The sequence below is a fragment of the Eutrigla gurnardus genome, assembly GCF_963514095.1.
Source record: "Eutrigla gurnardus genome assembly, chromosome: 1".
NCBI classification, from domain to species: domain Eukaryota; kingdom Metazoa; phylum Chordata; class Actinopteri; order Perciformes; family Triglidae; genus Eutrigla; species Eutrigla gurnardus.
Window position 1 is genome coordinate 33,676,625 of NC_139915.1, and position 12,016 is coordinate 33,688,640.

General features: G+C 42.2%; 3 protein-coding genes across 4 annotated transcripts in view; 1 reads left to right on the forward strand and 2 right to left on the reverse strand.

Annotated features, from left to right (window-relative positions):
• Positions 1 to 522: 522 nt before the first annotated feature.
• On the reverse strand, positions 523 to 4,665 carry aph1b (APH1B gamma secretase subunit). The gene is made up of 6 exons (XM_084011082.1): positions 4,379 to 4,665; positions 2,850 to 3,020; positions 2,111 to 2,184; positions 1,753 to 1,875; positions 1,512 to 1,639; positions 523 to 1,348 (listed from the first exon to the last, which is right to left on the reverse strand). Exons 1-6 carry the CDS (start codon positions 4,489 to 4,491, stop codon positions 1,181 to 1,183), a joined length of 777 nt encoding a protein of 258 aa, XP_083867208.1. The 5' UTR covers positions 4,492 to 4,665; the 3' UTR covers positions 523 to 1,180.
• Positions 4,666 to 5,320: 655 nt separating this feature from the next.
• On the reverse strand, positions 5,321 to 10,868 carry LOC311016572 (troponin I, fast skeletal muscle-like). Of its 2 annotated transcripts, XM_084014358.1 has the most exons (7): positions 7,873 to 7,928; positions 7,373 to 7,767; positions 7,258 to 7,294; positions 6,265 to 6,393; positions 6,050 to 6,139; positions 5,574 to 5,750; positions 5,321 to 5,483 (listed from the first exon to the last, which is right to left on the reverse strand). In XM_084014358.1, exons 2-7 carry the CDS (start codon positions 7,378 to 7,380, stop codon positions 5,397 to 5,399), a joined length of 528 nt encoding a protein of 175 aa, XP_083870484.1. In that variant the 5' UTR covers positions 7,381 to 7,767; positions 7,873 to 7,928; the 3' UTR covers positions 5,321 to 5,396. The 2 variants fall into 2 exon arrangements, with proteins under 2 accessions (XP_083870484.1, XP_083870485.1); XM_084014359.1 differs by lacking the exons at positions 7,373 to 7,767; positions 7,873 to 7,928 and adding an exon at positions 10,762 to 10,868.
• LOC311016555 (Golgi apparatus protein 1-like) overlaps positions 10,718 to 12,016 on the forward strand; it is a 17,191-nt gene continuing 15,892 nt past the window's right edge. The window contains exon 1 of the mRNA XM_084014311.1: positions 10,718 to 11,082. Coding sequence (XP_083870437.1) covers positions 10,750 to 11,082 — 333 coding nt within the window. The 5' untranslated portion in view covers positions 10,718 to 10,749. The remainder of the gene's footprint in view (positions 11,083 to 12,016) is intronic.

The window sequence follows — 12,016 nt, forward strand, 5'->3', positions numbered from 1 at the left end:
CTTCCTCCTGTTGGTGGTCGTATTTAGGAATTTAGGAAAACACAAATCACGAGTTCAGCTTCACGCTTTGAATTAAAGCCTTTAAACTAATAAGCCGACATTCACTGATGTTTACATCCGTTGTTTTGAACTAGCTCGATATCGGATATTCGCAGTCGATCTCGAACAATTTGAAGAGTGCGACGCGTGGTTTTGGTTTACGAATAAAAGGAAATGTCTCGTAGAGAGAGATCAGATACTTCTCTTATCGCTTGTACCTTTAATTTATGTTTCGCATAACAAATATGAGTTGAAGGTTCAGCAGCTAAAAAGGCTTTTTAATTTAATTTATGAATTTGAATTAATGCTGCATGTTTTCTTTAAACAGTTCAGTTTCCTGTTGTGATGATTCTTTGTTTTCTCCGACACATAAGTGTGAATAAAACAAAAATTAAAAACATAGGCAGTCGTTCAAACTGTTATTTGAACATCAACACAGAATTTTCTGATCAACTACGGAATGAAAAAACAACTAAAAGGAAGTCACATTGATTCCAGCTTTATGTCTGACAGAGATTAACAGATTAACAGCAGTCACACGGGTCCCTTTAACCTCAAAGGTCGTCGGTTCGATTCCCGGCCCCACTGACGTTAAGTTTAAGTGCAACTCCGCGGTCGCTTCAAACCAAAGGCGAGTTCTCGTCCACGCTAAAGATATCACATCTTGACCAAAAAAAAAAGCTTCTCACTATCTACACACCTGGAATTAAAAATGCAAAAGTATTTACACAAAGAGATTCATTAAAAAAAACAATGGAAAGATTTTACACATCAGAGAAGATGACGGCCGTCAGAAAGGAAGTTGAAGACATCAGAATATGTACAGTCACCGACTAAAAAACACTTTATGGGTTTGTTGTTTCTTTTAGACCATCAGGTGACAAACGGGGGACAAATATTTTATATTTTTGAATAGAACCTCATCAAGAGAACAAAGTGATCCAAAACATTATTTTTAGTTCCTTCAAGGAACTTCCGCTGATTTTCTTTTCATGTTTTAGATCTAAGATGTTGAGAAACCTGGAGCCTCAACAGCAGATTAACATCAGCGCGTGTGTGTGTGTGTGTGTGTGTGTGTGTGTGTGTGTGTGTGTGTGAACTCAGTGATCTTTGGATAGAGTCCTGCCTGGTGTGTGCTGCGTTATCTGGCGCGGTGGTTAGCGAGCAGGAAGTCCTTGTCTTTGCAGGTGAGGCAGAGTTTGAGGTTCCGCAGGGAACCGCCGGCGGAGTAGAACGCCCAGACGCCCATCAGGAACAGGATGACGTATGTGGGAACCAGACTGGCCACGTAGTCGGGGTTCTGGAAGGTCTGCGTGAGAGGACGGGAAACGGACACCAACGTGACGGAATATTCTGATTGAAGCCATATTTGTAGGCGTTTAGCCTTTCAAAAACTACAGATGTCACTGTGTTTGCAGCCCTGAAGCTTTGAATCTCCCCCCCTTCACCCTTGACCCCCCGGCAACACTCACCAGACAGGAAACGACGAGGTGGCTGATGACGACGGCGGCCACCGCCCACCAGCGCTGCTTCTCGCAGGCATCGAAGAAGACGACGCCCCAGAACATGTGTAGCAGGATGATGGCCAAGGTCATGAAGGCTGGAGAGGAAGACGGAGTTTGATGGAAATGTCGTTTTAATTCACATTATTGCTGCGTTGGCTTTTCTGTACATTTGTCTTTAACAACTAAATAGACGTGTGGTCGTTGGTACCTGAGGACAGGAAGTAGTGCTGAGAGTCTCCGTGGATCCCGACTGTCCCCGGACCCACCGAGTCCGCCAGGATGTTCACCACCGAGAACGCTCCACTCATGAAGCCGAAGCCGAGGCCGGACACTGAGGCAAAAACCAACACGACAGACTCGTTTTATTTCATGACGTAGACCGGTCCCAAACACACCAGACATAGCTCAATAACCATGTTAAAGTGTGCAGTTACTCTTCAGGAACAAAGATATCCTGACTTTACCTCCACAGTACGATGAGGTAACACTAGTACTACTACTACTAGTGTTAGTACTACTACACGTAAAAACACAAGGAGAGGCTGATAGTGATGCAGTAAAGGTACCGTAGGCCAGCTGCCGTATGGAGATGGGCATGGTTTCCTCCTGGCTGAGAGTGAGGAGGCCTTCATTCGCTTTCCTGCAAGAAAACACACATGAATATATTAAACCACAATTAATATTTGTTTTTACGATGAAGATGATCATTATTGATAATGGGGAATAATCGATGAGTCGTTTGGTCTATAAAAAGTTGGCCAATACAGTGTGATAATAGAAAGGAGAACACTGAGCCTTGTTTTCACTGGAGGCACATTATTAAACGATAGCGGCCTCTAGTGGCTGCTGGTGTTCATTAATATTAGCTCTTCAATATGAGCATGTTGTGAGTTTCTAGAGCGAGACAAGCAAAAAGCCATGTGCATCTTTAAAATCCACGTGATTAGAAAACCAAAATAAAAACACTTTAAATCCTTAGAGAGACATGTTGATTTTTCCTTGTGAAGTGGGACGCAGAAACATTCTGGAGTATTTTAAAATTTGTAGCAAGGACAACTTAGGACTAGGGATGGGACCAAGTATATAGACGATCTGACTTTACCTCTCGTCAGGTGAGGAAAACCTCCTGGAAGCTGTTCAAGTCAGGAGATTAAAATTAAATAAAAGCACACACCATTGAACAGAACATGTTTTGGCGTCGTCTCCGGTAACATCCCCTTTAAGTGTGCCAGAGACCGTGTAGGGGACTACTTTGTGTAGGGGACTACTTTGTGTAAAAGCGGCAGGCGGCTGTGAAGGACTTACTTCAGCAGCTTGTAGTAAGCGAAGCGGAAGGTTTCCTGCAGCAGGACGGACAGCACCACGCCGAAGATGAGGAGACCCTTCTGCTGCGTGGGACTCTCCTTGTTGCTGATCTGAACGGAGATGAACCAGACCAGCGAGGCCAGCAGCAGAGACACCAGCCAGAAGAAGGCCCTGGACGAGAAGCAAACACATCCACAGTTAGTTTTAGGAAGGACGTGAATGCTAGTCTGGCGCCTGAGGGGATTCATGAACGTGTTCTTTAGTTCCATGTCAGTCCAACAGCTGCTGTTACTTCACATCCATGTATCTGTTTTATTGCTTCAGGTGTCAGTAGTCACATATAGCTGAAAAACTTTACTAAGCAGCACATGAAGGTTCATGTCATGGACGTTATCACACAGCGAGATGAGATAAACCCCAGTCAGACTTCAACAGTACAGATAAAGAGAGAAAGTAAGAGAGAAATACCGAATTAGAAACTATACACGAGCATTCTACTATTCTCCGTGTACGGGTCTTATGTGAGCCCATACAGTTGCCATTATGTATAGAATAAATATTATTATTGTGCTTTTATGTGAATCGAGGCACTAATTGGACAGGATATAGAAATATTGTGCTGACGAACACTAAAATGCAATAAATTAAAATGCAAAGCATAATAGAAGAGAGACCATTTAAAAATAAAACAGATATGAATGAAACATAATAGACATAGTTACAGCTAACATTAATAACAGGCCATTAAAAATACTTTTATATGACAGGCTTTATGATGGATCCTGAATAAAATAAAATCCAAAATATGATAGATTATAATTTCAAATGATTGAATACATAAGTAAAACATAATAGAGATGTGTGTGTACATACACATAAATACATACTTATATACACACGTAGCTGTACAATGAGTACAATGAGAATCAGATTGCAGGTTTATGCAAACACCTGGTCAAATCACATCTACTAAATTAATAATTTTCTGGGGGGGGGGGGGGGGGGACCCCAGACCTCCCTCGCCATTTGCACAAATAGGGTGGGGGGTTGTGGTGCCCAGGGGGGCAGTAGTTCATAATAATATTCACTGTATTAATACATTATATAATGCAACATTATAGTATCATAATAGTCAAGCACAGGTGACTCCACAGTGGTGGGAGGGGGCCCCCAAAAGGCTCGGGCCGGCCCTGAGATCAGATACAAGTACTGGGAGACAGGAAGTCGTCTAACGCTTAGCTAACTTTCGTTATAACGTCAGTTATGACGGTAGATCAGATAATAGTATCTAGAACTAGACATTTTAGTGTGTTGATGCCTGAACAACTTATTGTTTTGCGTATTATATGAGGAATATGCACTAAAACAGCGAGATGGCCCAATGTGGAAGCTAATAGTAGCACCTAGCTAACGTTAGCTCGCCAGTTAGCTCGGGGAGCTAAACGCCGGCTGCATCTGAAGGGGAACGACGTCATCGCGCTGCTGTGATGTTAGATGTTCATCGACTTAGATTTAGGATGAAGTCTCACCCCGCGATGAGGAAGATGACCCTCAGCGGCTCCCGGGCGATGGTGAACAGGAACAGAGCGATGGCCGGCCCGAAGGCGATGAAGGTGCAGCCGAAAAACACCGCCGCCGTCATCTTGGGTCTGTTCGCGGGCCGGAAACGAGGGGCAGCGCGAGCGCCTCGTCTTCTTCGTTGGAAAAGGGAGGTTTACGGACGTTCCTCTTTGAATGTTACATAAAAGTATCCTGCTAGTGTAGTTGTGGTGTAGCTCTGGTTCACTTCCACTAGTGTGTCACGGGGTCTTCTCATGACGTCACATGACCGAAGAACAAAAAAAAAGTCTTCTTCTTCTATTATGGCGGTGCGCAACCAGCGTCATAGCTGCGTCAGCGCCACCTGCTGCTTTGGAGTGTGAATGAGCAATGGGCATGCATTAATGCTGATTCTGATAAAAGGTGGGTAAACAATAAAGTTCAGGCGCCGAAACATATCATATATATAAAAATAATATATACATAAATAAAATATATATATATACAATATAAATATGTATATACATAGAGAGATATCCACATCAATTCAATAAGATTTATTGGCATGAATGGTAACAACCTTTGTTGCCAAAGCGGGAAAATGATATCTCATATTATATACATGAATTATATATTCAAGTGTCTACAGTTTTTTTAATAAACTGACTGCTGCAAAAACATTTGAGATTAATTAAGTACATCTCTCCATCTACTCCTGTCTTTTTAATAGCCTGTTATTAACGTTAGCGTTAACTTTATTTTTTTACACCTCTTATATGTCTATTATGTTTAATTTGATTGTTTTATCTTTTTAAATTTTATTTTGCATTTAATTGTATTGCATTTTAGTGCTCGTCAACACAATATTTCTATTTCATGAAATAAGCGCCACGATACACACAAAAGCACAATCATATTATTTATTCTATCAATTATACACAATGGCGAAGATACTGACTCATAGAAGACACAGAAACGGAGAACAGAAGAAGAAGGACACGCCGGCGTTCATGCCTCTGTCTCGAACATCTTCTTCCTGCCGTCCATCCCGGCCTGGTCTTCGATCTTCTTCCTCCAGTCGCCCGTCGGCTTTTCCTGCAGAGAGAAGCAGCCGATGGATTCATGTCACTACTTATTTAAGTTTGATGAAACCACAGCATTTAGAGGAATCAGTGAAGCGCCCACCTCCTCTTTGACATCCTTCTTGACCTGCTTCAGGTTGGCCCTCAGGTCCATGGACACTTTGTGTTTGGAGCCCAGCAGAGCGGCCAGCATGGCGTCGGCCGACATCCTCACCCTCTTCAGGGCCGGCTTCTTAAACTTCCCCTTCAGGTCCTGAACCATCAGCTTCAGGTCGTCCACCTGACAGAGGGGACGTCACTCAGACCGGATCTGTGTGTGTGTGTGTGTGTGTGTGGACTAAATAACAATTAAATACAATTTGAACGACACAATAACTGACACTTGATCCAAATGATCAAATTTAAAGGGGAAGCCCTGGTTTGTGTGTATGAATCAGGACATTAAAACTAACTAAACGAAACAAGTTGAGACACACTGTATCAGTAGTGACTACAGGCAGAGAATATTTTTAGACGTAGAAGTCGACGTAGAGGTCGACGTAGAAGTCGACGTAGAAGTCGACGTAGAAGTCGACGTACCTCCTTGTCGGACTTCTTCACCTTGACCTCCATGTCGTATCGCTCCTCGTCCACCAAGTCGATCTGCTTGTGGAGTTTGCGGCACAGATCCTGTTTGTTATCAACAAATATGGGGTTAGTATGTTTCTATTTATTTTCCCATGAGGCACCGGTGGCAAAGGCTCATGGGAGCTGTAGTTGAATGCCTTTAGCTGGGCGGTCTTAAGGAGGGTCACCTGGAGCTCCTGCATGCATCCTGGGATGGACAAGTCGGGGCAGTTCTCCTCCATGTGCTGCTCCTTCATCTTCTGGGCCTCCTGCTCCTCCTCCTCCAGCATCGCCTGGCCGATCTGCAGCAGCAAACTCTGAGAGGAGGAGGAGAAGGGGAGGGGGAGGAAGGGGAGAGGAGGAGGAGAGAGGAGGAGGAGGAAGGGGAGAGGAGGAGGAGGAGGAGGGGAGGGGGAGGAAGGGGAGAGGAGGAGGAGGAAGAGGAGGAAAGCGTTCAGAACACCACAAATGACAGAGTTGGTAAAGAAGTATAAATACTTGGTTAATGTACTGAAGTAGATTATTTTATCTATTTACTTGAGTCATCCATCCTTGAGTACAAATATTTGTACTTTCTCAAGCTTGTTACTTTAGTTTTAATGCACTTAAGGGGATTTTTTTCTTATTACTGTAATATGACATGATATTCACTATCTGTACTTCTACCTTTACAAGAGTCTTTTTAAATACAAGTATCTGTACTTCTACTTTACAAGAGTCTTTTTAAATACAAGTATCTGTACTTCTACTTTACAAGAGTCTTTTTAAATACAAGTATCTGTACTTCTACTTTGACAAGAGTCTTTTTAAATACAAGTATCTGTACTTCTACTTTGACAAGAGTCTTTTTAAATACAAGTATCTGTACTTCTACTTTGACAAGAGTCTTTTTAAATACAAGTATCTGTACTTCTACTTTGACAAGAGTCTTTTTAAATACAAGTATCTGTACTTCTACTTTGACAAGAGTCTTTTTAAATACAAGTATCTGTACTTCTACTTGAGGAGAGAACATCTGGACTTTTGAACCCTCTGATAGAAACATGGAGTTTTTATTTATAGATGTTGAAACAAAGAGAAATCCTGTAAAAACCTTTGACTCAACAAAGAGAAACAGGAATTAAGAACCTGTTTGGTTCAAACAAAATCCCGGGCCTTCATCAAACCCCGTCTTACTCTACCTTGAGATGGTTCCTCCGGCTGGACGACATCTTTTTCCTGCAGACAAACAGGAAGTGAAATGATTAGCAGCAAATCGGTGAGTTTCAGAAAGTTTCAGTTCAGAGCAGAACTCACCCGGCCATCCCGACCGCTGAGAGGTGACTGGAAAGACCTCGACTTCCTGTCTCCTTATAGGTTCACTGTGTGTGTGTGTGTGTGTGTGTGTGTGTGTGTGTGTGTGTGTGTGTGTGTGTGTGTGCGGACCAGCAGCAGTTGTCTTCAGAAGCAGACAGATGGAGGTCTGACGGGGTCTGATGGGGGTCTGGTGGGGGTCTGATGGGGTCTGTGGCGGCAGCTGAGCCTCCAACAAACACTTCAGGAATTTGGGACCCCGATGAGGACTCGACACACATCTAGTCCAGGGTCTTAAACTTTTTAGGATTTAACCCTGAACCCTCTTAGTGAAGAGCATGCATGAACACACCTCCATTAAAAACATGTCAGTGTTTCACTGGCTCCTTCATTGTGAACTCACACACACACACACACACACACACACACACACACACACACACACACACACACGCACACACACACACACACACACACACACACACACACACACACACACACACACACACACACACGCACACACACACATACACACACACACACACACACACACACACACACAGTCCTGCTGACTCCAACAAATGTGGATTCATCCGCCGCTGGAAATAGTCCCCAACAAATGCATCGTTTCCTCCCGATTGTTGGACAAAAACGGGCAGAAGTTTTAGTAATTTAACTTATTTTTACACTTTTCCAAATGGAATGCACAAAATTAAGAATACGTAACAATAAGGCATTATACTAAATGTATTATACCTACAACTAATTTACTAATATCGGTTCAGGCTTCAAAAAAACACAACTGTAGGAAAGGTTTTTAAATATGAGACGATATGTTTGTAGGAACCAGTGGCCTGGAAGTTACTTTTCTGCTATCAGCAAAGTGATTTTATTATTTATTACAACGAGCCGTCTGTGGTATTTGAAGGCGGAATAAAAGCAACAGCCAACATGTGATCTTCTACGAGGACAAAGGAAGCTGAGCCTCGGAGGAGGGATTTCTCCGAGTCTGGAACAGCTGACTGCTCCCCCTCCTCCCTTTGATATTTGATATCCCCAATAATAATAATAATATTCCCAGAAATAATAATAATAATAATAATATATGTATATATCCCAACAATAACAACAATAAATAAATACATATAAATACACACACACACACACACACACACACACACACACACACATTTGACATTTAAAATAAAACAATGAACAATGAACTGTGAAGACGTTTCTCTGAAATAACGAAAATATATTTAAAAAAACAAATGTGCCATTATATGTGTAGTGTGAGAACAAAGGGTTTAAAAAAGAAAAAATACACCATAAAATACCTTAAAAAAGAAAAAACTAACTCTGAGAGCAGGACCAACCAGAAAAAGCCTCCCAGCAGCTGTCTGCTCTAAACTGGGAGGATTTATTGCTCTGACTGGTTCCCATGATGCTCAGCTACACGACAAACCATATTTCACATTCGCACATTAAAAAAAAGTAATGAACAAAGTAATGAAAGTACAAATACTGTGAATAAATAAAGTTAGTATTCATTCTAAATAAATATTCAAGCACTTTTTTTGTATCTTTTCGAGTTGAATCGTAAACACAGAACAGTCCGTGTTAAAGGGACAGTGTGTAGGATTTGGTGGCATCTACTGGCGTGGTCGCTATGGCAAGCCGTTTTAACATTTAATCGAACCACACTCCTATCTGTAATTATATTTTAGATATCCATAATAGCATTTCTCCTAGTCAAAATTACATTTTGACTAGGAGAAATGGTAATTAAAGATATCCACAATACATTCTTACTATTCAAAATGATATTTTAAGATATCTACAACTTTGATTGTACTAGTCAAAACTAAATTTAAGATATCTAAAAATCCTGTGGCCGTTTGATCATTTAATAACTAGACTGGATATGTATTGCAGATATCTGTAATTCAATTCTTCCTAGTCAAAAAGAACATTTCAGATATCCACAATGACATTCTTCCTAGGACAAATGACGTCACTTTTGCCATTCATGTGTATTGGGCTTTCAATTTCAGATATCCAGAATGTTCATTCTAGATATCTAGAATGAACATTCTGGATATCTGAAATTGAATTCTTACTAGGAAAAACTCCCATTTCAGATATCTTCAATCCAATTGTTACTAGTCATAATTTTAATTTCAGATATCCAAAATGAAAAACGATTCTGTCTACCTGTCAACAGATATCAACAATACATTTGTGGATATCTGCAATTGTATTGTTCTTAGTCATAATTCTAATTGTAGATATCTGAAATTACATTTCTACTAGTCATAATACGAATTGTGGATATCCATAACAACATTTCTACTAGTCACAATGTATTTTTGGATATTCAAAATTACATTCTGGATATCTGGAATAGTTTTTCATTTTGGATATCTGAAATTAAAATTATGACTAGTAACAATTGGATTGAAGATATCTGAAATGGGAGTTTTTCCTAGTAAGAATTAAATTGCAGATATCCAGAATGTTCATTCTAGATATCCAGATTGTAATTGTGGATATCTGAAATTGAAAGCCCAATACACATGAATGGCAAAAGTGACGTCATTTGTCCTAGGAAGAATGCCATTGTGGATATCTGAAATGTTCTTTTTGACTAGGAAGAATTGAATTACAGATATCTGCAATACATATCCAGTCTAGCTATTAAATGAGAAAACGGCTTGCCATAGGTCGCAGGTTGCAACCTCCCTATATAACAAAAACACGATTTTTAGTTTCAGGTGATTATGCACAAATGAAAACATGAATATGTTATTACATTTCTGCCAATATATCTTAACCCTACTATATTATTTGTCTTTCTTTGTGGCGTAACTTGAGAGTTGAAGCTACGTCCAGGCTGGTTAGCTGATTCCACCATGCTTTAATGCTACACTGGTTAGCCTACAAAAATGATGATGACAAGGTTGTCACCCATCATCGTTTCCAAGGCGATTTCCAACGCTGTGACAAAAGTGTGTTGGATTAGCTAGCCAGACTGGTCTGGATGTGGAGCAGTAGGAAAAAAAACAGAATTCTCTATATTATTCCTGTTATTCTTAAGTCATTACTATGAAGGTTGTGTACTTTCCATGATAATATTGTGATTTTAATATCGTGTTTTTATTATGATATGAATTCCCTTCTCTTGTCATCATTGTTATAATTTATTGGTATGTTTCCGGTTCATCTCTTAAAAATGTAAGAACAACGTGCATAGATTTTACTAATTTTGTTTTAAATGACCGGAAGTTGTGCATTTATTCTGGTCACAACGCTTTTATTGTGAACGCGCTGACCGGAAGTGATGCGCTGTCATTAGCGCTGGCTTGTCAAGTGGCGTGAAGATGGCGGCGTACAGTTACTCTCAGCTGCTGCCGCTGCTCCTGGCGCTCGTCTGTCTCTGCGGCGTCGGTTCCGTCCGCGGCTCGAAGGCGGTCAGCGGCCCGGCCGAGCCGCCGAACCCGCCCGTCCTCCGGGCCGCGGAGCCCCCGGCCAAGGATGCACCTGCCGCCGCCGTCGCCGCCGCCGCCGCCGCCGGGGCCTCGCAGCCTCGGAGGGCGAGCGGCTGGAAGCTGTCGGAGGAGGAGGCCTGCCGGGACGACCTGTCCCGCCTCTGCCCCAAACACACCTGGACCAACAACCTGGCCGTGCTGGAGTGCCTGCAGGACCGCAGAGAGGTAAGCGGCACGAGCTGCTAGGGCGCGCGCACACACACACGCACACGCGCACACACACTCAAGGGTCCCGCTGGGTGTGTCGCCCCGGTGCCGTGGACCCCAGACCGGCGCTGACACCGATGAAGAGGTGACGCGCGGATGGAGAGGTGGTGGACCTCCTCCTGCAGTCGGTGTCCGAGCACCGCGCACGCGCACACACGCGCGACAAACGTTTATGTGTATTTAAAAAAACATTTTTGGGGGGTGGGGGGGTAAATGTACTTTTACTGCACGTTTATCTGATTTTGCAAAACTATTTGGGGCTTATTACTGCAGCAGAACACGCAACAATACCCACATTACATGTGACCAACATAGTAATCACTCTAATGAAGATACAATAACAACACGTGACAGCTGCAGCACCCACATCCCATAATCCCCCTGAAAATGTAGTTTTATTTATTCAGCTGTTCAGTTGGGTTCTTGAATGCTGCGTTCAAAGTCCTCTCTGCACCAGGAAACAAACGATTCACGGTGAGTCGATCGGGCAGAAACACAGCTCCGGTGATCGATTAGTCGTCTATCGGACATCCTCCGCTTCCCGATCGCTTTTAATACGTAATCATACGTAAGCGTGGGATTGTCACTATTCTCTGACAGTTTGTAAAACTCAAAAATCAATCGTTCCCAAAGTAAATCTGTAGATATTTCTATTTATTCAACATTTATATATTTAAATTTTGTATTGTTCCGAATAATTATAACCTGTTTATAACATTGATCGTAATCTAAAAGCCACTGATGAGAGAGACATTTACTTCGTGTGTGTGACGTCGGACTAAGAAGCTCCACCTGAGCTGCTGGTCCAGCTGCCTTAATGTGAGTCCGTCTCCATGGCGACAGCCCGATGAGGTCTGAGGTCTGACTGCGACCTCGCCGCCGAGGTAATCAT